The sequence below is a fragment of the Phymastichus coffea genome, unplaced genomic scaffold (genome assembly GCF_024137745.1).
Source record: "Phymastichus coffea isolate CEN01 unplaced genomic scaffold, Cenicafe_Pcof_1.1 PCOF00060, whole genome shotgun sequence".
Lineage (NCBI taxonomy): Eukaryota > Metazoa > Arthropoda > Insecta > Hymenoptera > Eulophidae > Phymastichus > Phymastichus coffea.
The window spans coordinates 1,350,470-1,378,368 of record NW_026706871.1 but is presented as its reverse complement, the minus strand read 5'-3'; the positions used below and the strand labels follow the sequence as shown (position 1 = coordinate 1,378,368).

Here is a 27,899-nt window from a genome sequence, read left to right as displayed (position 1 = left end):
GCAAAAATTTTATAATAGGTGATTGACATACTGCCATCTACTCTAACATGTCATCAATAAAATAACTGCTTTTCAACAAATTTAATTACTGTAAGACTATAGCCAAAAATAACAAAAGCAATATAAATCTATTTTGCAAAACGTTTTTATTATAAAATCCAAATAACTGTAGTAGATGAACAAATACTTGACATTTACACTGCATATAATAAATACATTATAGTGAACTGAATTCGGTTTATTCTTGAAGTTTTTTTTTTGACAATGAAAGAGTAACAATGTTAGTGTTGAAAAAAAACAATGTAGAATGGATTTATACATGTGTGGCATAATTACATGTAAATTATAGACGCTTACATCTATCATATGTCCTCTTTTATCGTGTGAAATATATTACGATCTGCTTATAGGCTTTCAGAAATAAACATAATGATTATTATAACGAAAAAGTTGCTTGGAAAGAAACAACGAGGACGTGGGGAACAGTGAGAGATTGAGGGCAAATCAGGCTAAATCGTGGCTTACAATAAGTTATCATTTAATTACAATATTACAAGTAATAATAATAATTAATAGTAGTAATGATGTGTGCCGAAAAAAAAATATTACGCAACGATTGGTAATGTCGCTCAATAATATTATCTGTTCCTTTGCCATTATGATCGACGTTGTCTGAGGTGGCGCGCTGCGGCAATTTTGTTAATGTACATTTTGTGATTTTTGTTGCGGGTTTGTTTCTTTCTCGTTGTTTTGGATGTTCGAATAACAATTTCCTCAGTGCTGCGAGGTTTAACCAACCAATTCGGTGAAAGTGAGATCCAAGTCGTCGCAGATGTATTTGTACTTCTCCTTCTCGTGGACGAGCTCGTCTGTAAATTATTTCATCCACAATCGATTTCATGTCTTATTCGTCGTTGCCCGTGCAAATAAATTTGCTCTCGAGTAGTTCAAACTTCCAAATGAATTCAAATTCCATTCCCGAATAAATAACAGCATAGTTACTATATCTTGAATTTTTTTCATTTTGTATGCATAAATATAGTACAGTAGTATTTGATGAAATTAAATAAATAAACTTTTCAATTATTTTTGGTATTTGAACCCGTCAACCAAAGTCTTTTCAATATCTCATGATCTTTTAACCCAACAGTACCAGAAAAATCTAGTAAAACCACCTTGAAGTTCCCAAATATTAGGATAAGAAGCAATTGCAGGACGGTAGGTCGTCAAGGAATGAGTAAAACTTACTGCTGTTAAAAAGGTGGTAATGAAGCGAAATTGTAAAAGCATTATTATAGAAGCGTTAGTTGTTATGGCTGCGAAATATAAATATTTAGACGCCATAAAGTTCGACGAATGCATTGTCCAAGCCGTCGCCGACCTCCTTATATTTCTCCTTCTCCGCCACCATTTCATCTGCAAGCAGTTGCAAATTCATTGCTCAATGAGATTAATTGAAGCGCGCCAACAATTATATCGAAGCAATGAAAACTTAGCGAACATGTCGTGGACTTATCTTTTTAAAAGCAAAGATGAATTAAAAACTTACGTATCCGGGTCGTAAAAAGAATACACGTTATCGTTTTCATGTTTACAATAAACTTTAAAAAGCTGCACAATGACGCAAATTATTTTTATAATAAAAACACTTCACTTACCTCAAGCAACTCGAAAGCCGAACGTATGCTTTGATTGCTGACTATCATTACAATGAATAGTCTTTACACGTAGCATCAATTGAAATTTAATGTTAATAGACGTACATAATGTTGGAATAGTTTGTTGAGGGTTTTACGTTAGTGTAGGAGTGTAGCGTCAAAATTATATTATAATGGTTATTGTTAGTATAGAATGTAACAAAAAAAAGACAACGAAAATAAAATAAAACACACACACAATTCAAAATCAAAATATATATTATAAACATATTTATAATAATAGCAATATATATAATTAATATTACAATATTAGTGTTATGATCATTCCAATCGTTTATGCTTTATTAAGTAAATTAATAGACTAAACGATATACCTCGGGGCTTCTGTAGAACTTTCAAAATTCATCGCCATTTATTTGCAATCAAACAATTTAAAAAATAACGATAGAACGCATCAGAGACTCAATCGTGATTCTCCCGCACCGTTTTTCTTTACTTCGATCATATATTCAGACTCGTGCATGCAAACATTATGCGCGTTTCTATGCGCGCGAGGAAGAAAACAAGAACGTCGATAAGCTTGACGAAAAAAAAAATCACATGATACAGCTGATTCTACTAATTTTGACGCGGAATGTTTGTAACAAAATACTGTTTCGTAACCGGAAAGATAATTATATCATGCATTTCTTTGTCTTCAAAATGAGCGATAGAAAGAAATTAGCACGTTGAGCTTCATCGGCGAGAACGATGGCAAAAGAGCGATCGTGTTTTAAAAGACAGACAAAGCGAGAGAGAGAGAGAGAGACGGAAAGAGAGAGAGAGAGAGAGAGAAAGAGAGAGGGACAGATAGACAAAGAGAGATAGAGATAGAAAGAGAGAGAGAGGAGACAGAAAGACGCGAGAAACGACAGTAGATTACAAACTAATAAACTTATTGGAAGTTTGATCGACGGAATGCCTGAGTCGGAGTGATTGTTCGCGTTCATTTTTTACTTAATAAATTGCACGACGCAACGTGTGCGTTTATAATTTTTAGAAAACTTTCTTACAATCATAATATATAGATGATTACTTGTTTTTGCCAAATATTGTACGAAGATAATGCGCGCATTCGTCCCGCGAAACCCTTTATCAGTCCACCTTTTCATATGCTCATAAACATTTCGGTTTGACTCTTTACACATTTCAAGCGATACTCACTCACTGTAAGAGGCTGTCAAAGTTTATAGGAATCTACTTTATCTACACTGAAGACTTGTAGAGTCAGCATGATCGATATATTGACATTAAAATATACAATTCCGTTAAAAAAAAAACAAACAAACAAACAAACAACAAAAATGATTCGTTGACATAAAAAAAATCATCCGTATTATCTTTGTTTGAATACTACATAAGAATAAAGATAAAGCATTATTACTTTCACAGCCCTACGATCATGAAATGAAAAACATTACTAACATAGGAAGTATTATTGCATGCCTTATTTGCCAATACTGTCAAATAATTTGAACTCCAATATAAGTCAAAGGGGATACAAGTGTCGCTCGAAATGCCGATCTGCAAAGACAATTAATTTGTTTGGCGCCATGATCAAGTGCGAAATGATAAATTTGATCAAAAATACTTTTACAATTTGAGCACAGGCTTGCTCGCGCGCTCCTAATTTAGCGTTAATACGCGTGGAAGAATCGTAGGCACGATCATAATCGGACGGTTGTGTTACACTTTAGTTTTTGCTTTTGAATCGTTTGTCGTTTTGTTCCTCTTTGAAACCACGAATCGAGGATCGTTACAGAATAATCCGGTCGCATCACCTGTTGCCGTCCGCTCGTAGCAGCGAACGACACAGCATTACAGACTAAGCCTAAAAAGACAGCAGTTTTTGTTGTTGTATTGTTTGGTGTGTCCCTTGTGTGTTATCTGTTATCGGGTCTAGTTTTGCACCACAACGTAAACTCGGGAGAGCGGAGGAATCGAGCATTTTTTTTTTGTTTTTTACATGTTCTGGATGTCATGCAGGGTCGCCTCCATCTCGTTCTGCAGCATTTTGTTTTTTTCTCTCTCGGTCACGAGGTCGTCTGTAAAGATCACTCGTTAGGGCCACTCTCGCGTTAAAAGTCATTAAATGGGGTTAAGTAACATTTCACGCATCTCACCTGCGTTCGCTTGTTAAATCATTATTGCTTTTTCGCTTGAAAATCAACATTAAACAGATATCAAACAAACTTAGCTTCTTTAAAAAGGGCTCGGAGCACAAAGTTCGCTTGCAAGATCAGTTAGATCCTATTCTTCTGACATATTTAATGAATGCCAGAGCAATTTTTTCGTCATCGTCGTAGGCTGAGAATAGGATCTAATTAAGCTTGTCAATATAACAAGGCAGCGATTTTAGTTGCGAATATGGGTATATTAAATTGAGGTAATTAGAACATCGAAGTAGGTATTTTCGGGTCAGCTTACTTGTTCGTCTCGATATTGAGACACGACCGTCAAGTTTTTTCTTTTCTGGGGTTCTATTTGTGTAATATCGGTCACCAACACGTAAGCGTTGATAACGTAAAATCCGATAAAGCAATTCCGAGATATGTTCTTGGTAATATCTAAATTGTGTTTTCATTGATCATACGTTGCTAAACGCAATTGGTAACGGACAAAGCTCAAAATTTCTGTATGGATGACTTTCTAACAAAAATGGAACTAATCAACTAAAAAGCCCTCATAAAATTTTTACAAATAATTTAGACATTCCAAAAGTGTAATTGCAATATCGATTTTCAAATATCAGTTGATTCACTGTTTGTTCCAGGTATAATTTGTTCGAAATTAAATTGAATGATAACGCACCTTCCAGCCTATCGACCTCTTTCTGGAGTTTCTGCACTGATCTTTCGGCGAACTCAGCACGGGCCTCAGCCTGCAAAATACAAATACGTTGTAGTGAAAGCGAATAAGGTGTTAGGGTAAAACCACTAAAAATAATCATTTATCAATATTTTGATCGCATAATTGTTGCTTTTAATGGTTTTGAAAAAAATGTTATTACGAATCTCAAAATAAATTTTAAAAATAAAAAATCGTTAAAAGGTTATCAATTCACATTATCACACTGCCATGCAGAAACAAAGTTGAATATATATAGTGTAAAATAATGTACAATGTGCATTGTACTTATTTATATCTAGCAATTGGTTGGTATGCTTGGAATCTGATTGTTATTAGGATATGTTCACATGTGTAATTTTGTATCGGCACACACATGCTCCATACCTGACTCGGACTCTTTGTAACCATATCGGCAACGTTGCGTCATCGTTACTTCAAAGCTCTCTGACACGGACATTATAGTTTTAATATTTTACGATAGTAAAAATTGGATGTCATGAAAGTACCGTAGATAATGAGAATTTGAAAAATCCTTTGGGATTTGAATTGTACAGTAACGTAAAAAAATAAAACCAACGGACCTGTCGTGGGCTTACCTCTTTCAATTGCGTTTCCAGAACTTTAACTTGGCCTTCGAAACTTTCCTCCCTCTGCGTAGCCTGAGAGTGCGGTAGTGTAAGCAGGTTTGACACAAACAAGAAAGAGACAAACGGAAAAAAAATGTTTTAGTACAAACAAAAACACAAACAGAAGCGTTATCGGTATATTGGTAATTGATATTGCGTGTATACATTGCATTTGCGAACGAATATCGTACAATGTTTCGGTTATGTATCGCATTAGAGGTACTACATTAGCACAAGGACATCGAATTAAAAGAAATGATTTGAATGAGAAAACTTTCTATTCGATATCCTCGACGTGTTATTTGTCTTTGGGAAGTCATAGGCTTGCAAAGACTAGAGCAATCAAACACAAGTCAAGAAAAAGAAAAACAAAGGCACTCCCGAACGACGGGTACCTCCTTTAGACGAGTGGTGAGGGTCTTAATTTGGTTCTTGTATTCTTCCTCGCGCTGGTTGGCCTGTTTACAATATTTTTTCATTACTCGTTAACTCGTGGCTCATCGTTAGTTCCGCTGTTTCGATGCTTTTCAAATATATTTCAATCGGAATTAAGAGCTACTCCCGCGTGCACAATCTACAAATTATTCCAATTGAGCTGCAAGACCTTTCACGAAAATGATCTATCAAGATTTATCGTTGTTCCGTTAAACTGTCAAAGAATAGAGGGCACACAAGCGTCGCTCAGTTTTAAAATTCACGGCTGAAATTCTGGACCGAGTAAACACAGCCTCAAAGCCGATAGAACGGCCAGCGCGGTCTGGCGAAATGACGTAGCAGGTCGTTTCGAGCGTAAAAATAGAACGAGATCTTGGCATCATACCTTCTCCTCCGACACCTCGAGGGATTTGAGGTTGTTGCCGACGACGCGCAGCTCCTCCTCCAGCTCGACGATTTTCCTGCAAGAGATTGGAAGCAAATGTAGGCACAGACGCGTCTATTGCGAAATCGGCAAATAAGGGCGCGACTCTCTGGCCGCCGTTGAGCGTGCGGTGACTCATTCGATCTTTTTTTCTTTTGGATTCATTTCACGCTTGATCGCGCGCAGCTCACACACCGGCCAGATTCACGCGGCGCCTCTCGTTCCTCCAAATGCCGATCGGTCTCCCGTGCTCGACTATTCCCGCCAATCGGCTCATTTCAATTGCAACCGTTTTCTCATTTGTTCTTGTTTCTTCGAGTTGAGTCCTGTCGGTTGCGAGTAACGATTGTACCCAGCGTTAACTATCGAAACATACGGAAGATGCGCGCTCGCGAGCGACACGTATTGTAAATCAGCAAGTGACCTGGATTCCAACAGTTGCTGCTCTCATTTACTTAATCAATCTTTTTAATTCATAAGCGAGACTAGGAGGCGATTGTTTCTATAATTAATTTTTCCGATAGCTCCCAGCGACGTTATTTCTGAACGAAAAGCGCGTTATGATTATTCAATAACAAGACGATCAGTTCTGGAGGAATCAGAGACGTAGTAATTATAAATAAGCCGAGAAAACAATGTATGTACGTTCAACCATTTTAAATGCAATCGATTTCGTTATAGAAAACAAATTATTGTTCATAATTAAGATGAATAAATGAATTGTTCCAATGAAAATCGGTATAATTTATAACATGTTCATATAACTTTGAATTTTTTCAGATTTTCGCAAGTATTGATTTGATTTAGTATGCTTACAAACCCACGTACATAATTTTCTGTATATGTACAGCAGTGTGAGTGTAAAAACGTAAAACAACACGATAAAGCACAAATTAGGCGGTGAGGGGAGGGGCAGAGGGAGATCATGCGGGGAGTGCCAGGGTAAACTTACGTCTCAGAAAGCTCAGCCTTCTCCTCGGCGCGTTCCAAGTCCTGCTCCATCATGACTAGCTTTCTGGCGACCTGTGAGCAATAGCCAAAACAACAAACGTCATGCCAATTGCCAAACAAGCAACCAGTTGGATTTTGGTGCTAGTTATTTTATGAGGGGCTTGGGGGGGGGCATAAGTCAAATTCAAAATAACACATGCTATCAATTAGGATAATAACTCAAACAGCTCGCTGCTCTGCTTTCTCCGGACACACGTTGTTCTCTCGTTGATTGTGCTGGCTTTCGAACGCAGGGGATGGAATCGCTAGTTTCGGCACAAACTTTTAACGAACATCTGTAAGTTCGATTGCAAAAGAATCTAGTGCTTCGGCTTTAGTAACAGGGCTAAAAAATTAACAACTGCAGACTGTATAAAACGCAATACAAATGGAAGACAATTAGTACGACACTATCTAATAAGTATGAAAATAAAACACATGTTATATGGGCACAATTGGAAAGTGCGAGCGCGGCAAGTGACGTGCGCGTCCGTAAAAGACACTTGAAGAAAAAAAAATAAAAATAAGCGCTTCGTTGTGTTGGAGGTGATATAGCCATTTTCGACTTTGCGCACACACAAAGTTATAAAAGAGCAAATAGCAAACAGAGAGAGAGAGTGTGTGTGTGTGTGTGTGTGCTTACGACTCGCCAGCCTCGGCACGCTCCTCGGCACGCTCCAGATCAGCTTCGACCATGGCCAATTTACGGGCAACCTGCATTAAGGACATACATAGTGTCACCATACACCGCCAATTGATTTTTCGCTTCAAAAGCTCAGCTGTTATAGCATCTTTCACGTGTTTTTCTGAACTTTTAGCTTTTCTCCTGCTCGGCTAGTGTTTTTTCTTTGCACTAGGCCTTTTTACTATCAGGCCGAGCTTCGTTGTTGTTGACGAGCTCTGATCGAGAGATGAACGAGATTGCCGCCTGATGATATTACGCGGTCGTCTAAATGCCGCACGCAGGCTAATCGCTCTGGCGCGTTGGTGCACAAGTTATTATCGAATTTGGTAAATTATAGTCGACGGATATCGCTGTGAGCAAATTTCACCAACTCCTTCATCTCTCGACAATGATTCCAAAAATGTATTTTCAATTTGATGTAAATTTAATTTGATCTCGGCATTTCATTTTTGAGCGCGCGATAAGGAAAATAAAAATAAAAATACATTTTTGAAGCGGCAAACATTATATTAGAATAAAAAAAAAAACAAAAGCACAACAAATTATCGACAAAAATGGCTGGAATGTCACGTGGTTTTTATGTTCAGGGAATCAAATTTGGCAACAGACAGTTAGCGATCACTGCAATCACACGATTAAATGTCGAGTAAACTATGAGAAAGAAAAGTCAGTCATTTATGCCGCTTCCGTCACAGGGAGTAGTACGCCATGCTCGTCCACTTTGGATGATTAGTTCGATGCAGATAAAAAAAAATTGTTGTTGCGTTATTGAAAGACATATGACTACATCCGCTAAATTTGGCAGTGGTTTTTGCGTTAACAAGCACAATCACAAATACCGAGTAATTTTGAGTTTTTCTTTTTTTCTGTACGTTAAAACAAAAACACTTTTGACCAAATAATCAGCCAAATTACCAATTATAATTGAACGCGAATTTGTCAAGATTGTTCCGCTAAGATTGTTTCGCTGAAATAACTGGTTTAAAAATATTGAAGGAGTAAAGACTCAACGTAAAGTAATATTAAATTTTGAGATATCATAGTTAATTTTACTACGTATTCATATAAATTATTTACAGTAACTGATATGAATGAAAGACTTACCGGCAAAGCACCGACCATCGCATATCCATTGCAGCCTCGAAATGGAGGTAATGGCTATGGAGAGGTCTAGAAGCTTTTCGAAATTCCAGTGACAAATTCGCGCTCAGTATGCATGAAGCACGCTTTGAATCCGGTTACAAGTGACTTTTAGGATACATCAGCGAATGTGTGTGTGTGCGTTCTCGTGCGGGTATCCCACTTGGGAATCCGCGCGCGATCTCGACCCGCATAGAAAAAGTCGCGCGGCACGGGACTATCATATTCATGGAGCTCTAAAAGCTTCGCCGTTTCAACGCCGTTTTCTCGACATTTAGATGCGACCGGATAGGCCCGAAATAACGCTTTCCACTTGAAAATAATTGAATGTCAGACGTACTTGCAAGAAAAAAAATGAAGCTGCAGTTGTCTTAGTATGAAGCATTCCGGCAAATCCGATTTTGTCACGTTGTTAGTTACTTTGACACATTTGGTTTGCGCGCGTTCCAAATTCTTCGACATCTATTTCAAACAGCTCTCAATTTATTATTGCTAAAGCGAGTCCTCCGTTGATCAAAGCGCAACTTGCCTTGAGTTTCATGGCCCCAAAGCGATCCGACCATTAGGATTTCGTACGAGAATGTCAACGCTCGCGCACAAATCTCGACAGCAGATGGAAAGCCCAAAACAATCATATCCGAGCAATTTGTCGTCGATCGCGTGAGAATAGGAAACATTTTCTTTTTGTTTTTTTTTGACTTTAAAACTTACGATCATAACACTTGTGAGATAATATAAAATCTTTTCCATGCAAAGACGGATAAAACCCTTAAAAATTGTAGCACCATAGTCACCAAAATAAAAAGAACAAATCCAATTATAATCTTCTTATCACAATATTTCTCAATATCACTTTTTGAAAATTGCCGTAGGTTGAGAAATGAACCAGTGAGCGATAACACGGTTTGCCTTATGTACACGTTGATAGCAATCTCGAAGCACCATCACACTTGTTACCTTGACCACTCTAAACCCTCCGCTCACTCGATCACCGAACGAAGAGGAGAATTCTATCATAATCTATATACAGAGCTCTAACGTTATGCAGATGGAATTGGAGTGCACCGTCGAGATACAAAAAGCTGTTTTACGATATAAAGCTTTCCCCCGCGAGAATTTGGCGAAAAATGACGAAGCGTATTATACATCGAAACGCTTGAGCAAATGTACAATTTTGGAAAACACTGTTTCTCTCGATGGGGTAGCCTGTCCGTCAGAGTTATATCAACGCAAGTGATCACACATCAGCCACATAGTCACACACACCAAAAGAAGAAAAGAAAAAACCGAAACGTAAGGCACTTCGTGTGTCGTATTCGCGACCCCCCGCGGCAGTTTAACCGTGGACTAGGAGCCGTCGTCGTCGTTGTTATTATCATTCGATTTCACAACACCACAAGCGGCAGCTGCAACAACTCGCGGCGGCACATTGGGTTCGCAAACCTCGTCGTATTTCTTGTCGGCCTCCTCGGCCAGGAAACGGGCCTCCTTCAGCTGATTCTCCAGGGCGTCCATGCGCTCCTCGTCCGCCAAGCTGCGGTTCTCGAGGATCTTGCGGGCGCTTTGGTCACCACATAATATTCAACATTAGTATCATTTTTTCTCTCAACGTTTATCATCGGTTTGTTCTCTCAAATTCAACATTCATCAGCTCCGCTCGCCGCCACCGGCTCGGCCGATCCGCTGCGCCGCCTAAAAACGTCATTTCGTCGAGCGATCCGTTGCGAACGACCGGGAAGATACTCTTTCTTCGTCTTCGAGTAAAACTAGCGACGATTACATGCTAATGCATGTCAGTGGTCGGCCGAAGCATGCTTTCACGTTGTCTAACAATTTTCAAAATAGGCATGTAGCTGCCGCTAGATGGAATTCATTCAATTGCGATTCCTGCCGGACAAACTGATTCAACTGTATCTTCCGTAATCGCCGAACGAATCGATCGACCGTCTGCCCATAATGGGCGTATATTGAGGGGAATGTGCGAGGGACTAATCGAAGCATCCGACGACGTCGCGAGGACAAAACCCACCTCTTCGTATTTTTTGTCGGCCTCCTCGGCGATGAGTTTGGCCTGCGCCAGCTGTTGCTCCAGATGCGCCACCCGATCGTCCTCCATGTTTGTGCGATTTTCGAGAGCCTTGCGTACCCTGGTTTTCGTTTCGTTTCGTTTCGTTCGTTTGCGAGGGAAAATGTTAACATTCTTTCTTTAATTATTGTTAGAAACGTTGAAAGATCGGTCAAAGAAAATAATGCGCAATGGCAAATGTAATTTAGCTCATTTCTTTCAACGTCTTCAAAGATAGATAAGTGATGAAAAAGAGAGATTCGTTCGAACGAGCTTGGCCCCAGCGATTCGCGTATTGTCAAGCGATCGAAGGGAAAAATGAGTACTTGTCCGACGTCATTGGTGCGCGCAATCAAATACAACTCATCAATGAAAGAAAACGTTTTTTCAATAAAATTTCCAAGAAAATCGACAAACAACGTGTACAGCTGTCATTTACTTAGTAGAGTAGAATAAGAACGAACAAGTAGTCCTCGACATTAAAATAATCTAATTTGATTAGGAGAAAACAGGAAACGGCGCTCGGTCATGCACCAGTCAAGTAACTGCGCGAAGTTTATCGGCTTCAACAATGAACGCGTTTTTTTTCCTCTCGCGGATGAATCTCTCAAAAGCATCTTCGAACAAGGAACAGGATGTGGAAAACAAACCGGAGATAATGGCATTGAAAGTCCAGAAAACTGCTTCTGCCTAAATGGAACCGATTTCGATGTAACGCGCGAATAATTAAGGTCAATCACACGCTCTCGGCAGTATTGTAATCAAGAAAGAGAAAGAGAGAGAGAGAGAGAGAGAGAAAATGACTTGCGTAACGCAGAGGCAGCTTTCTGGGCGTATCTTTCGCGTTTGGCATCGAGTCATCGCGGTGCAAATTTTCTATAAAACCGTCCTTGTGCACGTTCGATAGGTGCGTGAATTGATAGGCACGAGGTAATTGCAAGTTCCGCGAGTCGTCTACGGCGCGCGCGAATGAAAAAGACGTAACGCAGCGCAGCGTTAGCATCGCGGAATGCGAGGATGCGCGGCGATGACTCGGGTTCGCGCACGCGACGCTCTCATTGTAGCGCGGAGAGAGGACTTTCCGGCGGGCAAACGATTTGTCTTGGAAGGTCGGCCAATCGGATTGGGTGGGTCGGGATCGGGACTGGAATATCGTACGGTGAGGGTGTGGTCTCGCTTGCCCGATGGATTTTCCATTCAGAGAAATTTGTTTCTTTTTGTTTTTGCACGATTTGTCGTATCGAGATTGCGGTGTTTAATAAACATTTTCCGATTTTCTTGCTTCCGACAGTCTGAATGATATTGAAAACTTTACTTGCAATCAACTTGAACTAAACTGATGTGAAAATGTATTCGGTAAAAAAATTTCTCTTTGAATGCAGCGCGGATCTCCGCAATTAATATGACACTGAGAAAAAGATGCTTGGATAAATTAAGACTGTCAGAAAAATTGTAATTTACTATGGGAAATCGATTATTATTCTACTATTTTTTAAATTCTATTGTTCAATACTGCTTTAAAACACGTTTTATCAAAGCATCAATAGACAAGAAAAAAATCAGAACTTTCGTACGATATTAGCTTTCACGTAAATTATCTGGATATAAAAATGAATTAGTCGTAATTTATTTTATAAAAATTTCAGCGAACAATCATTGCCCTAGCTCAAATTTATGAATCGTATTTGAAATATAATTTTTATTGGAAATTGAACACAAAACAATCAAATTAATTTATTCTGTGTACGAGCATCTTTCGAATCAGTGAACTGTATAAATTTGCAATAAGAAGTGACTTGACAAGGAAATAAAAATTCCGATAGAAAATCTTGATGTAAAAATCGTACGTGAATTCTGATCAATTCTCTACGTTGATAAAAAAAAAAAGGTAAACAATGCGCAATGAAATAGTTGCCTTGGTGAGGCAAATTGCTTACCGCTCGCTCTCATCGGCAGCTTGAGAGGCTTCGGCGAGCTTGGCGGTGGCAGTCGCCAAGCGCTCCTCGGATCTCTCGAGGTCCTCCTCGAGGAGCTGGATGCGCCGGTTCAGAGCGGCGACTTCAGACTCGGCCTGAAACAGAGAGACATCGATCGAGCGTTAGTCGTTTGCATCGTACAGCAATTCGTAACGAGCGCTCTTCGAGAAAATGGATTTCTATCGGGCAGCTATTGACGGCAGCTTGCATAAGGGCAACCATAATGAATCATCCTTCTGCGGACGAAGACAAGCTCGGATCGAAAATGGAATGGTCGTTGAGGCCGCTTATGCCATCGTTTAAAAAAGCAATCCCTAAACGGCTGGAAAATCGCAGGCTCTAAAATGGCAATGTAGCGACGCTGCCCGCAATGTTAAATCGAACAACGGCGGCGCCTGACGTCATGCCAACAAATTATCAGTCTCGATATGCTTCCATAGGCGCGCATCGCAGGAGCGGATACGCTGCCTTATTGCGGTTCCCGGATACTCGTTGCAATTTCATTCATCAGCGGAAAAATCACCGATGAGAAACAGCTGGCGTCGCAGTGTCGCAACGACTCCAAGGCTGGAAGAGGAGTGCTACCGAAACGCGCCTGTCCACCCTGTCCACTGCCTTCGGCGTTTGATTTCGCTCGAAAGCGCCAATGGAGAGACAGAGAGGCGGCGCGCGGGCCTGGGCGTTCAATTAGCGCGATTGAAAGGAGTGCGCGCCGCGCTGGCGCAGCAACGAGCTGAATCGGCTGCTGGCGGCCGCGGCTGCCCAGCCCCGAGAGAGATGACGTCGAGCGTGACGGCGAGCGCGGCGGCCGCGCGGAAAAATCGCCAGCTAGCGATCCCTCGGCCTTTCGTCTCGCGAGCGACGAGCCGCGGGGCTACTCGTTGTGCCAGCTGCTGGAAAACCTCTGCCGCGTGTGCCTCGTCGCGGCGTCGCACGCAAACGCTGCGTTCGCGGCGCGGCACGCCTCTCTCTCCCTTGGCTGTATTTCAGGAGAGGAGGACGTATGAGACACGCAGCCCTCGCACCGCGTCGGCACACGCGCGCGTGTACGAGCGTTGTTCTCGTTGTTTCTCTGCCGCCCCCCCCCCCCTCTGCTCCGTCTTTCCGGGCGCGCTGCGAGTCAGCCGAGCCGATCCCCGTCGCTCTCGACGAATAATTACGCACACAATCGAGTCGTTGGTCCGTCGATTAGAGCTTGGCCTTTCATCCTTTTCGGGCAAGTTATCGCTTTCCGGATCGGGTTTCTAATGCGCCGTCGCGTTTTAACGGCGTGCGCCTTACCGACAGTCAATTAGTGCTTGCTTGTTCGGGTGATAATTCCGATCGAAGCGCTTGCGAACGAATAAAAATGAGCGCGAACATTCGTCGCGTCGCTAACGGCAAAAGCGTGGGTGTGGCCAGTCGTTTCCTCGCGCCAGCGCTAACAGCGGCTCGACTGCGCGCTCGTTGCTGCTCTGTCGCCACGCCGATTAGGGACGATCGCATGCAGCGTGCTCAACCAACGTCAGGCAGGTGTTACCACTCGCCTGTAGCCTGTGGCGTCTTCGGCGTTGGCGTTGACTCGAACCAGAGATTTAGCTCGATGAAAACGGAGACGAGTTTCGCCCGTCTTTTACCGTCTCAATGAATCTGGAGAGCTTTAGGTTATACAAGGCAGATGCTCGGATCGTGAGATCTACAGTATTTACGCGTAATGTTAACATTTCGAATGAGAGATGATTATCCACGCGTAAAATTGCTTCGAAAGCCCGATATTGGCTGCTCGAAGCCTCAGCGTTGTTGACATCAAATGATACTGCTGTTAAGCGAGAAATTAGAACAGCGATTTGAAATCGGCGCGGGAAGAAAATTAAACGAATGCACATCGTCTAGCCGCGGCTTCCGCGAAAAGCTGCTACTCGTATCAACAGCCGCATTATCGGACAGCCGGTCGAGCATCACAACACAGAGCTCCGCGCGAGGAATTCGCCGTCGAGAGGGATCACGAAACGATACACCGCAGGCAGAACAAGTCGGCGCGATATTGTTCTTGCAGCAAGCAAAACGGGATGATTGCCCCGTCCTTGGAATATAAAAATAATTGGTACTTCGCGAGTTGGTGCTGCAACGCCGCGCCGAGGATACTCGAAAAGGGAATAAAAAAAAAACGAAGAGAGCGGAAGCGGACGAGAGGCGCGTTTGCGCAGCGACGTATTGAATTAAAATTGCAGCCGTTGAGTATTGATCGCTGCCTCGAGGGAGATGAAAAGATGCAGGATTTTAAGAATGTGCATAACTGCGTTTGCTTTATGGACCGTTAATGAGGCTCTCCGCGGCGTTGCTAATTAAACTTTACGTCGCTCGAGCCGCACACGGGAGACGTTTCAATTGTAAAGTGTATAACGTCCGTACTCTTTATTTTAAATGGATACTCTTTAATTATTGTACGCGTATTCGGCGCTTACGCGCAAATAAATTGCGTGCCGAAAATCACAATGAGTCAGAGACACCATTTCTTAATACGAGTAACGTATCCGAAACATGTGCGTGTTCGACATGAGCGCTTTCTTCTTAGAAAGCGAGCAGCATTTTTTACGTCTGTCTTGCTACTCATGGGTGCCATTTTACTGCACACGAGCAACATTTTTAAGAAAAAAAATTACAAATCTTGATATTGTTGATGAAGGAATTCCCGAAGCATAAACGAGGTCGCGGACGTTTTGCTGAACAGACTGATCGTGATTCACGGCAAAATACTATGTACGAAGTTTCGAGACTACGATCATTAATATCAACACAACGTGACTCATTTCACCGTAAGGACTGAAGATAAGAGTGATTTTTCGATCAAATTATATTCAGCCTCGACTGGACGTATTTCTCTCTCAAAGGCACGTTTTTAACCGTAAACCTCCTACGCTGCTCGAGTCGGATATTATGGCTACGGATTAGCCAACGAGAAAGAGGAAAAAAATACTAAAAATGTGAGAAAGAAAGAAGCACCGGCGACACGTCATTTCGAAAGTCTGCGAGAGAAGTAAAGGAACACAAATCGTTGCTGGCATTTTTTTTATGAGAAGCGCCACCATCGATCGCTCCAGTTCGTCGAAGTCAGCGAATGATCCTTTAAACTTATGGGCTCAACTTTTTTGCGCAATAAGGCTTCGTCGATAAGTGCGAGAGAGAGAGAGAGAGAGAGAGAGAGAGGTAGTTGAATGAACTCAGCTTGATTTCTTTCTTAGAAACTGCTTAAGGGATATGAAAAGTTTGCTCGCAAATAATAGAACAATTTTATTTAACAAATCAACTTTATAAGGAATCAAAGACCGCGTACGTTTTTTTAAGTGAAAGTTTAATTATTAGACTATTAGCATTATCACGACAAGAATGAACAAAATTTTATCTTGTATAAAAAAGTGTCAAGTGGCGACATTATCAGCAACAACTCTTGATTGTCTTAAAAATGGAGCATCTACAGCTTACGTCTCGTAGTGGACTTATCAGAACACGAACAAAGCGAAGTGTGAGAGAAAGATAATGTCGCTAAGCAGTTCACTTATCCCTAATTGCTATGCTACACACGGTGCAATTAAATAACATTAGCAGTTTATTAACTATTTTTACTAAGTATAGCTATCTACAGCTGAACAATAACTTATATTTATATTTGGTGTTGATAAGAATCCTCAAAATAAAGTTCTTTAACAATGTAATCGATCGATAAATGGCATCCATCGTAGCGCTATCTGCAGGTGGCAACAATCGAGTATTATTAGACACACAGGCGGACTCGAAAAATGAAAACAAAGTAATGTGGCGTATCTCGAAAGCCTTGAGTTTTCCTCGTGGCTAATCTCATATTAAAGCAACCGTGAACACGCTTCGTGACTAATAACCCTCAGCCGTTGCGTGACATCAGCAACGGCACACATACACACACACCGCAGGGTGTTAAAAGTGCTCAATCGATCGATCGACACCAATAAGTCAGTGGCGCTACTCAGGTTCAAGACCGCGAAATAACAAGAGCCGTCCCTAAGATGCCTACAAGATGTTGGAGAAAATAGCAACACGATAGTATGCAAATTGCCGACGGAAGCAGGTGCGAAGATAAAGAGAGAGGATTCTTTCTGGTTACAGGCATCGTCGGCTGTGATATGCGCGCGTGAAAGAGCGAGCGAGCGCCTTATTGGGTTAGCCGCGAGAGAGCAGCCAAAAACGTCGTGGAAATGGAACGGTGCGTTCGATGGAAAGCTGACGGTCACGTATATAAAACTTGCTCGCGATTGTGATGACACTCGTCATGCTACATATTTAAGGCTTGCCGGTAACTGCCACACAAGCGTACACACACCAACAGACGAGCTTGTCGTTAAACATTTTCGGCTACAACTTTTTTGTCGGAGAAACGAGTGCGTATAGAGCCAGTAGCGGCGGCGGCGGTGGTGGGTGCGTGCCTCTCCCGGGTGTGGGAGCCACTGTATAAGCCGTGAGAGATGCTTGGTGCGTGAGTGTAGCTGGGCACTTACTTCCTCGCGACGGAGCACCTCAACCTGGAGCCGCTTGTGGTAATCCTCGCACTCGTCCTTGTACTTCTCCATCTCCTCCTTGGTCTGACGCATCTTCTTCTTAAGCACATCGAGGAGTGTACCTTGCATTTGGGTCGACATTTTTTGTTCTCTTACTTTCTCGTTATTCCTTTCTCACACAAAACTTGCCTCTAGCAAGGCCGCAACAAAAAACTCGCGAACAAAACGTCACTTGCTCGACCGATCGCGACTCACACTTTTTCTCTCTCTCTCTCTCTCGACAGAACGCTAGTAATACAACAGCACAGACGACGACGTGCACTGCACTCGCGATTGCTATTGCTGGAGCAAAGTTCGATCGAGGACTGCTAACAGGGTGTGTGTCGAACAGAGCGCTACGTGTGTGCGACGACCACCGACTAGCAGCTCTCGTTCTCTCTCTCTCCCTCTCTCTCTCTCTCTCTCTCTCTCTTGAGCATTGTGTCCTTGTTGCTCTCACTTACTTTAGCTAGTTCGCTGTCTCACTCGCGCACGGCTCGACCCTCGCGGCAAAGATGGCCGCACTCCGCCAAGCTGCGATATTGGTCGGTACGCCGCTGCTGCCTGTGTACGTGTGTATATGTTTGCTTGTATTGGCAGTTGAAGCGCATGCGCTCTTTCGTCAAAAGCCGACGACCACTGACCGGTACTCACAGATCGTATAGATAGAAGAGCTACTGCTACGGGGACGAGGAGTGACAGAGACAGAACAATGGGTTTATGGTTGACCGCCACTACGTAGCCACGATTTTTATTGTTGTAGTATGAGGTTTTGGAGTTTGGAGCAGCTACTTTGTGCACCTCAAGTGGGCCCGCCCTTTTTACCACTTGTTTCACACTTTTCTTTAATAACTCGCACCCAATTTTTAGCAGAAAAAATTTGATTTCATTTTTATTTCCTTAAACCTGTTCGTAATCTGCCTGGTGTTACAAAACGGAAATTCCACGTAAGATCCAAACAAATGTAAGTAAGGATTTTACAAAATATAAAAACATGTTTTTCAATCGAATGTTTTCGCCAATTTCTCATTTATAACTCTTATGACAAATTAAATCAAGTAATAATAGTTCTATTAATAGTTAAAAAAAGGTTTTAAAGAAAAAATAATATGATAAAAATAAAAAATCAACGGAGCAGAAAAATTCAAGTACTACTCACGAAAGAACAGTTGTAATTACAGCATTATAAGGAGTTCGTAGTCTTGCGAATATAAAAGTCGTACAGTTTTGCCGAAGGGGAGAGAGTGATAGAGAGAACGAAAAAGTAGTCCTCGTCTTGTGTACGCCAAGGCAGATTCATGGACGACAACCAAAGTTCGACATGTCATGCAAAAATTAGTGTTGCTTCGTGGCACCAAATGGACATCGAAACATCAGCGAAAAAAAATATTCGACACGTATGTACGAAAAGGAGAATCCTCACGAAAGCACGCAAGGTTACGGGATCGCTTTTTTTGTAGGTTAGACGCCATTTGTCGGCTCTCACGCTTAATGCAATGTATGTGTGTGCGAGTGGGAGGTTGCAACATCTATTAAAAGTACAGAGCGTCGCATAATCAACCGTGCATACTTATATATACTGTGCATGCGTGCGTGCGTACGTCATGAAAAGCCCGGAAATACCGCGCCCAAGCATTGCGTTCCGGTTTTCTGTGCTGCTGCTGCCTGCAGCCACTTCATTTATAGAGCGCTCGAGAGGGGATTTACGCCGGATGGCTGCGAGACCGTGCACACACCGTTCATCTACACCTCCAATTAATGAATGGCTTTTCATCAGTTTTTTCACTCGTTTTCGCTTTGTTGCTTCGCTAGTACATACGCACATAACACCGATCGGCGATTTTTATTTTTATTTTTTCTCGCGATAAACACTTGTTGATCGAACTTAGAAGTTGAACGCGTTCAATTTCTCATCGACAGTATCGATTTTACGCTTTTATTGTTTACATATAACTCAACCGTTTGTGCAAAGGTATGAGAGCATTGTGCTGGCACTTGCATTAACAGTTTGCATTTCGAAAGTTTATTTAATAGAAATTTATTTAATTTTGACAAGCATAACATTTTTTAGAGTAAATATTCAAGAGATTGCGTAAATAAATTACACAACTCTAATGTACTATTATTATTGCGAAGAAGACTTGCACTTTAGACAAAATTTACTAAAAAGTAGCACCTTTTAGAGTAAATATTCACACAAGTAATATTTCAATCATGAATACTTCGTGCTGATGGCTATTCACGTTATCTATTTAGAAAATCAATCAATGCAGAAATTCTTACCAACTTATGAAATAAGAATACCAAATCTGTTGATTTCAGAAGCAAGAGATATTTTGTAAATTTTATCAATTGATAATACTTTACAAATTCCCTGATGTTTGTCCTCTTCAAAGATTCATCAATATTGATAAGATAACCAAAAAAAAAAAATAAAAATTAACATATTGCCAAAATAATGCTTGTAATACTTATGAAAATTGTATAAATGAAGTTAGACAATTTGAGTAACAGTTACACAAAATAGAAAACATAATTATAAAAAAAATCATATTTATAATAATGAAATTGTGAAATAATTTATATTTACATATACCATAAAAAGTGTTTAAATTAATTTTAATATTATAAATATTTATAATACAAATAACTTGAAAAGTTTTAACAATTTATTTTCAAACTCATGAGCTGATGCAATGCTGTTATCAAATAAAAATCAAAGGCATTGGATCACTTCAATAAAGTATTTATAGCCACTTGGCATAACTACATCACTATAGGTAACAGTTGCATATTGAAACAAAAATATTCCAATGTTTAATGCTAAATTCATCTCTAGCTTGTAAACAAAGCCTGAGTGGAGAATATCATGTAAGTTTTTAATTTTTTTAAAATAATTTTTTTATGCAATTCCACAAGAAAAATTTATTCAATGCCTTCCAATTAACTAAAAGATATGAATAGCTCTATAAATCATTGCGAAGCAATTACATTAGAACTTGGAAAGAATTAAGATGAAAGTATAGTTTGATTAATTTTAAAAATGATAAGAAAACCATGTTGATGCATACAATTACATTATCTGTTTAATGTATAGCATTGGATGAAATTCCAATTCATACTGCAATACTAACCCTTTTTAGTTGATTGCCCATAATATTTTGCAATTCATTTCGAATGAGACTGAACTTCATCATAGTATCGCTGGAGAATATGGAGCATCCAAAAGCCAAGCCAGGATAGTCAGCACATCGCTTTCTCCGTCTGGCCTCTCTGGCAGCTTGTACTTCCGTCTGCTCACTTGAGCACCTGAGCTTGGCAAGTTCCATAAGCTCTGGATCCTCCTCAACAGTGACAACCTCCTCGTCAGAATTGCCATCGCCTCTAGCTCTAGCGACTGCGTGCTCGAGTTCGAAGCTTATTTTAGAGTCATTTTCATTGTCGGAGAGACTAAGACTACTATGTAGCTTAGTTTTGGCTTCGCTCTGTGTAGTGTCATCATCCTGGCCACACTGCGCGGGCCTCTCGTTATGAATGACGATCAGTCTATTATCACAGATGTTATTGTTGGACTGGCTGTCCTGAAGCTTGTTGTTTTTAGCTGCGGCGGTTATTCGCCTTGGCGAGCCCTGCTTGAGGTTAATAGACGACCTCGGGCTGGTACTCTCCGTAGACTCGATGTTACTGTTGATGGCATTCACAACCCCAATGGGGCCACACTGCGCGGGTCCACCGTCGGGGCCCGAGGAAGTTGTTATCGAAGAGGTCGTGGTCGTCGTCGTGCTTGTCATCAGCTGACTCTGATCCAAACGACGTCTAGTCGTGTGTCGAGGATGATGCTGGTGACCTCGACGTCTCGTCGACGACAGAATCGGCTCCATAGTTATCTCTGCTGCTGCTCTTTTTCGCGCGACTCTGGCTGCTTGTGATACGTTGTAATCTGTCTCAACTGGTGCTTGTTATTGTCTGCATTCTGCCATTCTGACATAAGTTGTGTACGCTTGTAGGTTAGGTAGGCGGTGCGCAAGTTGCCAGCGACATTCTCTCGTCGTTGTTTGTCGTGTGTCAGGCGGAGAGAAAACAAAGAAAAATTGACTTTCTCCGAGACAGCTATTGGGCCGTCGCTATCGTGGGCTCGCAGCCCAACGTAACGATGATGAGTCGAAGGTGAGAGAAGCCACCACCACCTTCACCGCTCGCGACTCCATTTTACTCGCGACTGATCCTCCGCCGTAAGCTACCTGCGCTCGATCCCGACAGATGGCACTGCCAGATACGATTGCGCCAGGCGGGAATCTTTGAACTGCTTTGAAATTGGGTCGTCGGTCGTGCGAAGCCGGCGGAGACGGCGGCGGTCGCGAAGAGGAAGACCAAGAGAGGGAGGAGAATGCGACGAGGTTGGTGCGCGCGGCACGACTGCGGATCACCCGCTCTATCGACCGCCGCTCGAGCAACGACGACGAGAAAGCGAAGGTCGTTCACGAGCTACCAATTTGGACGACATGCGTTGCGCGTGTGGCCCACACAGCTGCCACCGCACTAACATTCTGTACGTGTGTGTATATAGACGTATGGTTATGCTCTCCGTCTCTTTCTCTCTCTCTCTCTCTTCTTGTTCACGTCTATCCTTCCCACTGGATTTCTTGCGAGAAATCGCTGTGTTTTTACAACTGATTCGCAGAAATATCTGCTGCTTATTGTGCTGGAAGCTAAAACTTGGACTGTTTATGCGAGCTTTGGGTATTTTCGTTCGACTGCCAATCCTTTTTTTCCAAACGAAATGCTTGCTTCGTGAACATTTTATTTTATTTCCAGCGCATTTTCTCGTTTTACTTTAGATTTGTTTTAATATCAATTCATTCAGAATGACACGCTTGCGTCAGCGAGGTTTTTCGCACAACTTTTTCGCAGCTTTGAGCATCTCGGCCAAAAAACGTAGATTTGTTGCAATTCTCACGCGGAGTAGCGTTTGATGACTTCGGTATGAAAGGAATCGCTTTCAGGATGGAGATTAAATTTAAAAAAATCGAATTGACGAGTTCTCTTCGAGTGAATGATGCTCTATTCGGAAGGGAAAAAAGTTCCATCTAAAAATACGAGGAAAGCTGAACAGAATGTCAAGAAGTGAAGCAAAGTGGCATGTGTAGGATCAGCGCTATCAGTTAGCAAGTAGCGTATATATAGTATGCGATACGAGTTTTCGGTGGATCGTCGTTGCTCTTGGGTAAGACGATACTGCGTCTCTCTCTTTCTCTCCCTCTCGACTCGGTTCGACAACGACAGCAGCACGAAGAAGAGCAGGAGAGAGCGAGAGAGAGAGAGAGAGAGAGAGAGAGAGAGGAGTGCGAGCTACGTCACGGCATTCTTGCAGCATTACACATTGCACACGCACACGGCCAAGGTACCATACATACGCAGTGCATCTTCAACGGTAAATGCTTGTCAACGCTGCCGCCTCTTTTCTCTTGTCGAGCGATCGATCGTTGCGATATCGCGACAATGTGCATCGCTGTTTTTTCAATATTGCTCGGCCTCGCCGCAAACCATTCTGCAAACTCTCAGACATTGACTTTGATTGCCGCACGCCGGGGACAAGGCTGTTTGGCTTTCTTCGTCGCTCCCGGCACGCGCCTTTGCTGATTCTTTTTATTTGGAAAAAACATGTTCGACTTGAGCCATCGCGGCTGCGAGATATCGTTGCGCGTGCTCGTCATTTCTTTTCGTGCGAATATTTGACGTACTTTTCGTATTCTTTTAGAAAGATGCTTGCACTTTCTACGATCAATTGGCTCACATGTTCAGCGGGGACAAATATTATTTTAAGATTATTTTTTTCAATTGATATTCCTCGATAAGCCTATTGAAACTTGCTCAAACTTCATCCTGGTTACGTTTAATTTGCCAGCGCATTAAAATCATAACGAACAGTAAGAAAAGGAGGTATGATCGGCGAATAAGCAAGAAAAATTACTCACGTTCTGGAGAGCCTTGTCCTTCTCCTCGAGCTTGGCGTTGACCTGCATAAGGGCCTCCTGGGTCTGGTCGAGCTCGTTTTCGATGGTCTGGATCTTTTTCTGCAGTGCGCGGGCCTCCTCCTCGGCCTACATTTTAACATTCACCAACACCAAAAATGGATTAATTCGCGCGTGTCCTTGCTTGATATAGATCTTTATTCTTGCGCGCGATGCCTTTTATAAATGTTACACTGCACTTGCGTCTCGCGATGAAAAGCTCCGTCGTTGCGCAACGGAGCTGTCGCGTTTTGAAATCGCGTTAACGGCCGATCGATTTTTCAAACGGTCCTTTCCGTCGAGTTCGGTGCCGGCCGACCATCCCGATTCGAGACAGCAGTTCGCCCGCGCGCGCGCGCGCGCGCAAATAAAAGGGAATCGCGAAAGTTACCCGTCGCGCACATCACAAAGTCTTTCACGGCAAATTGATCCGAGCGCCCCATCTGGATAGTAAGATAAATCGTACCTTTTCCGCGCGCGCGTTCGCGTCGCGGGCCTGCTGTTCGCAGAGCAATGCGCGATCCATCGCATTGTCCTTCTCCAGCTTCATTCCCTGCATCTTCTTCTTGATCGCGTCCATGATGGCGGCTTTTTGCTTTTACCTGCTGCAACAACAATAACACATTCCATTAGCCACAAGCGGTCTATCGGATTTTCAACGCGACTGCTGTTTTTAGAAGGTGCCCGTCGATTCGGCATACTCAGAGCATATAATCTACCGAGCCAATATCGTTTGTTTATAAAAACAGGAGGCAGTCAAAAGGAAATTATTTAACAACGCATGTAAATTTCAGCCTGGCTTGTTGCTATAAATAAAATATTAACGCAAACAAAAAAGCATATTACAATTGTAGATATATTTTCGTACGTTTCCTCTTCTTTTGGCCTGTCTATTTATACTGTTCTAATTTAAAAACATTAAAGTTTGATTTGAGGCATCGGAGGCTTAAAAAGTAGGATATTTTTGACATAGTCAAATGGCAATACAAACATCGTTAGCCATTTGACTATTAGAGCTGTCGCGCATTCTTGTACCGTTACGTTTGTCTCAAAATAAACATTTTCATTTGCAAATTTGATACTCCTATAACTTGCCGGTCTTATTTTTAAGGGATTTCTACGATGGGTCACGATTATCGTTCGAAAGCTCCATTAGCCTAATACCGATCTACGAAAGCGAGGTGTCGATTTTCGATTGGGATCCTTGGCGCGGCGGCAGATCGAATCGAGCGAAAGGAAGCCCCGCCGCGCCGCCAGAGCCGGCTGAGCGTATTTTCCTGCGCATCCAAGTATATAATTAGTAGGCGACCGGGTGCTTGCGCACGAGCTTTATTTATAGCGGAAGGTCTTAGCTGCCGCCGATCGGCCTGGACTCGTACTGGCCAAACGTTCACTCCGACTTTCGATAGATCGAGCGCGCGGAAATACCCCGTTCGACTGCCGTTCCAGTTTCGGATATGTGGACGAATCATCGGCGATTTCAATAGCTTTTATTTCACTTTGGCCAATTTTCAGTCGACTTCAATAATTAAAGCCGTCGTTTCATTTCGGAAACTCGTTATTATTAATGAAGCTTTGGTGTCATCGACGTTTCATTATTTTTCATCTAATATTGCCAAGAATTTACCTTAGTGGAATGTTGTACACGAGGAGAAAAAACAAGAGACCGATGAAGGCATTATTATTCAACAGAAACAGCGAAAGTGAACGAAATGAGAATTTATCCTAACTACATGGAAAATGATTACAAAAGGAATTTAATTTTTTTTAAACAGCCATTCGAGAATTATTGTTAGTTACCAAGAATTAATTATATCATCAACAATGCGAACTTGTTTGTCGAGTTTTGAAAACAATAAATAATGAAATCGTAAATTTAGCACTTGAAAATTCCGGATATTATGCGTTGCGGAGTGACATAATCTCACAAACATAGCCGGTTAATTTGGAACGGCTTATTTTCGACTCGCTCCCGCACATTTTTCGACGACGAGTATACGCGCGATGCACCAAATCGGTTTTCGCAAACAAGCCGCGGCACCGACTTGAAGCACCAAAAAAAAAAAATATAACGCGCGCACATACATCCGAATCCCGCACGGCTTGCGAATGATAAGCTCGGCATGAGGGCGTCAGGAAACGCGATCCACGTCGATATCGACGAAAACAGAATTTCCAGTGGAAATCAGAAGCGCGAGACGTTGGAGACGCGCGCGCGGAAAGGGAAAAATCGAAGAAGAGGAGTACGCGAGAGAAAGAGAGAGAGAGAGAAAGGGATATTTTTACGCGCGCGTAAAAGAAGGCGACGACGGCGAGGTTGGGCAAGATCGAGAGCGCGGCGTTCGTATTCCACGTCGGACCATTTCGGGTTCGCGCCGAGCACACCGGTGTCCCCTTACACCAGCCGGAAAAATCTCACGGAAATGAAAACGCCGGCTTCCGCGCGATCGTGAACCCCCCTCCCCCCTCTCCGGCAGGCCCCGATCGCGTGCAATTAGTTAGCGTGGAAAAGTTTGAAGTAAACCGCGAGGCAAACTTTTTGCGAAGCCGAGATTTTGCTTGCAGCTCGATCGAGGTTAAGGCAGGGACTTTCGAACGGTGGCGAGAGCAACTTACCCGAGCCGGAAAGCCAAAGGACGTTGAGCGTGCGCTCGCGTTCGGGAAGCGCGTCCGCGGCCAATTAAGCGGCGTGCTCGTTGAAAAGGCAGAGGCTCGCGCGAGCGCGACCGCGGGACTTTCCAAGAGAAACGGACTGGATTCGCGACTCGGCCGCTGGGTTAACGCCGCAAAAATCCGGCGCTCGGGGCGGAACGAGAACGACCACGGCTGCGGCTTATCGCGCGTGCCGTGGCGTCGCGAGGCAATGCAAGCTCGCCGCGGGCCGCGTTCCTCGCAGCGGGCGTCCCTAAAAATAATCACGGCCCGGCCAAAAAAGACGACGCGCTCGCACGGCCGCCGGGCAGGCCGATCGGCACGGCAGATCGGCGCTTCGCGGAGGCTACTCACGCTGTGCGAAAGGCGAACGGTGGCTGCTGCGCTGAAAGGCGTGTGTGTACGTCCGAGCTTCTCGTGTGCGCGCTCAACTGGCGAGTTTGGCCGCAACTGAGCTGTCTCGGCGCGCCGAGCTGCCACCGAAAAGCTCTCGCGCACGCAGCTACGAGATCTCCCACCTTTGCCTTGGGAAGAAGAGGGTGTGAGACACGCTAGCCAAGACGACTCGAGCCGTTCGTTTCTTCGTCCTTCGCTCGCTCTCTCTCTCTCTCTCTCTCTCTCTCTCTCTCTCTCTCTCTCTCTCTCTCTCTCTCTCTCTCTCTCTCTCTCTCTCTCTCTCTCTCTCTCTCTCTCTCTCTCTCTCTCTCTCGTTTTCGCTCTACCGTGATTCGCGCGCGCTCTAACTTTTCTCAAAGTTCTCTCGTTCTTCTTTTTTTCATTTCTCGAATTGTGTCGTTCTTTGCACATACTCGGCATACTTTTTCTTACTCACTGTGTACGAATAACATTTCTTATGATTCAATCGAATGCACGCTCACCTCTCGTTTTAATATCTATCAATTTACACTTCGAACACATATATATATATATATATTTATATAGACGATTGTTTTTTGAATTTCCAAAGTTTAAAAATTAATTAACATAAACATTGCTGACCAGATATAATTATTAAATGTGATTATTTAAAATGACTTCGAATTACGCCTTCTATCTGTGTCTTCCCTCTTTTTCTCTCATAAATGCAGGGAATGTATCTTTAGCCTGGGCAGCGAAAAAGAGAAAGGCCGAGTTTTGAAAGAGAGCGGTCGTAAAGTAGAAGCACGCGTGCGACAAAGACGCAAAAATATAGAAAGAAACAAAGAGGAGACGTAAGAATGAGAGCAACTAATGGAACGACCGAACAAGATAACGAGAAATACAAAGACCGCGAAATCAATTGGAAATCATCGTATACTACCCAAGAATTTTTTAATTATTCGTCTCCTTCTCTCGAGCTTTATCGAACCAGTTGAGGATTTCAAGTTTTTAAAACGATTCCTCGAAGGACCTCGTAAACTGATATATTAACAGGGCGCGCTATTCAATAAGAAAATGTGCGTGCTATCAGTTGAAACTTTTCACTGCACAATGAAACGTGCAGCAATTCAATACGTCAGATCTCGGAGTGTTATCATAGATGAATAAACAAACTCGCAACATTTTCGTGCAACGACAACGCCTCGTTGGTATGATTGTCAGCCTCTTCGGGTCGACAATCGCAATACGTATAGTTATTATTACAAAGAATCAACAAATCACAAACCGTAAATATACAAGTGTGATTGAGATTCGCGTTTTTGTCGCGAAAATTATCTGGGAAACGTTCTCTCGTCAATAAGACAAATTGATCACTATACGCTTTTATTAACTTTTGTTGTAAATCTGGGATGACTTTGGAATTGGACATATTGAGTCGCTG

At 42.6% G+C, this 27,899-nt stretch overlaps 1 protein-coding gene and 1 long non-coding RNA gene across 16 annotated transcripts; one reads left to right on the top strand and one right to left on the bottom strand.

The window, feature by feature from the left end:
* Positions 1-126: 126 nt before the first annotated feature.
* LOC131666731 (tropomyosin Per a 7.0102) lies at positions 127-26,612 on the bottom strand. Of its 15 annotated transcripts, none has more exons than XM_058939607.1 (10): positions 26,453-26,611; positions 23,913-24,051; positions 23,411-23,536; positions 12,850-12,983; positions 10,291-10,408; positions 7,666-7,736; positions 5,994-6,069; positions 5,569-5,631; positions 4,509-4,578; positions 153-869 (listed from the first exon to the last, which is right to left on the bottom strand). In XM_058939607.1, the coding sequence occupies exons 2-10, from the start codon at positions 24,024-24,026 to the stop codon at positions 790-792; spliced, it is 852 nt and encodes a 283-aa protein (XP_058795590.1). In that variant the 5' UTR covers positions 24,027-24,051; positions 26,453-26,611; the 3' UTR covers positions 153-789. The 15 variants fall into 15 exon arrangements, with proteins under 15 accessions (XP_058795585.1, XP_058795584.1, XP_058795590.1 ...); XM_058939606.1 differs by lacking the exons at positions 153-869; positions 5,569-5,631; positions 10,291-10,408 and adding exons at positions 2,236-3,742; positions 5,144-5,206; positions 10,877-10,994 and having other exon boundaries at positions 26,453-26,612; XM_058939604.1 differs by lacking the exons at positions 153-869; positions 7,666-7,736; positions 10,291-10,408 and adding exons at positions 2,236-3,742; positions 6,985-7,055; positions 10,877-10,994 and having other exon boundaries at positions 26,453-26,612.
* Positions 18,048-20,053, top strand: LOC131666733 (uncharacterized). Its single transcript, XR_009302126.1, has 3 exons — positions 18,048-18,399; positions 18,617-18,832; positions 18,896-20,053. It is a non-coding gene; the product is annotated as an uncharacterized LOC131666733 (long non-coding RNA).
* Positions 26,613-27,899: the final 1,287 nt, after the last annotated feature.

What these genes read in the sequence shown, in the direction of transcription:
- LOC131666731 (XM_058939600.1), bottom strand. Translation starts at nt 21,316, where the DNA reads ATGGAGCCGATTCTGTCGTCGACGAGACGTCGAGGTCACCAGCATCAT. An exon ending in GCTGCCGATGAGAGCGAGCG is followed by an intron (nt 10,995 to 12,849) that starts GTAAGCAATTTG and finishes AACGAAAACCAG; the next exon opens with GGTACGCAAGGCTCTCGAAA. An exon ending in TCGAGGTGTCGGAGGAGAAG is followed by an intron (nt 5,207 to 5,993) that starts GTATGATGCCAA and finishes CCGCACTCTCAG; the next exon opens with GCTACGCAGAGGGAGGAAAG.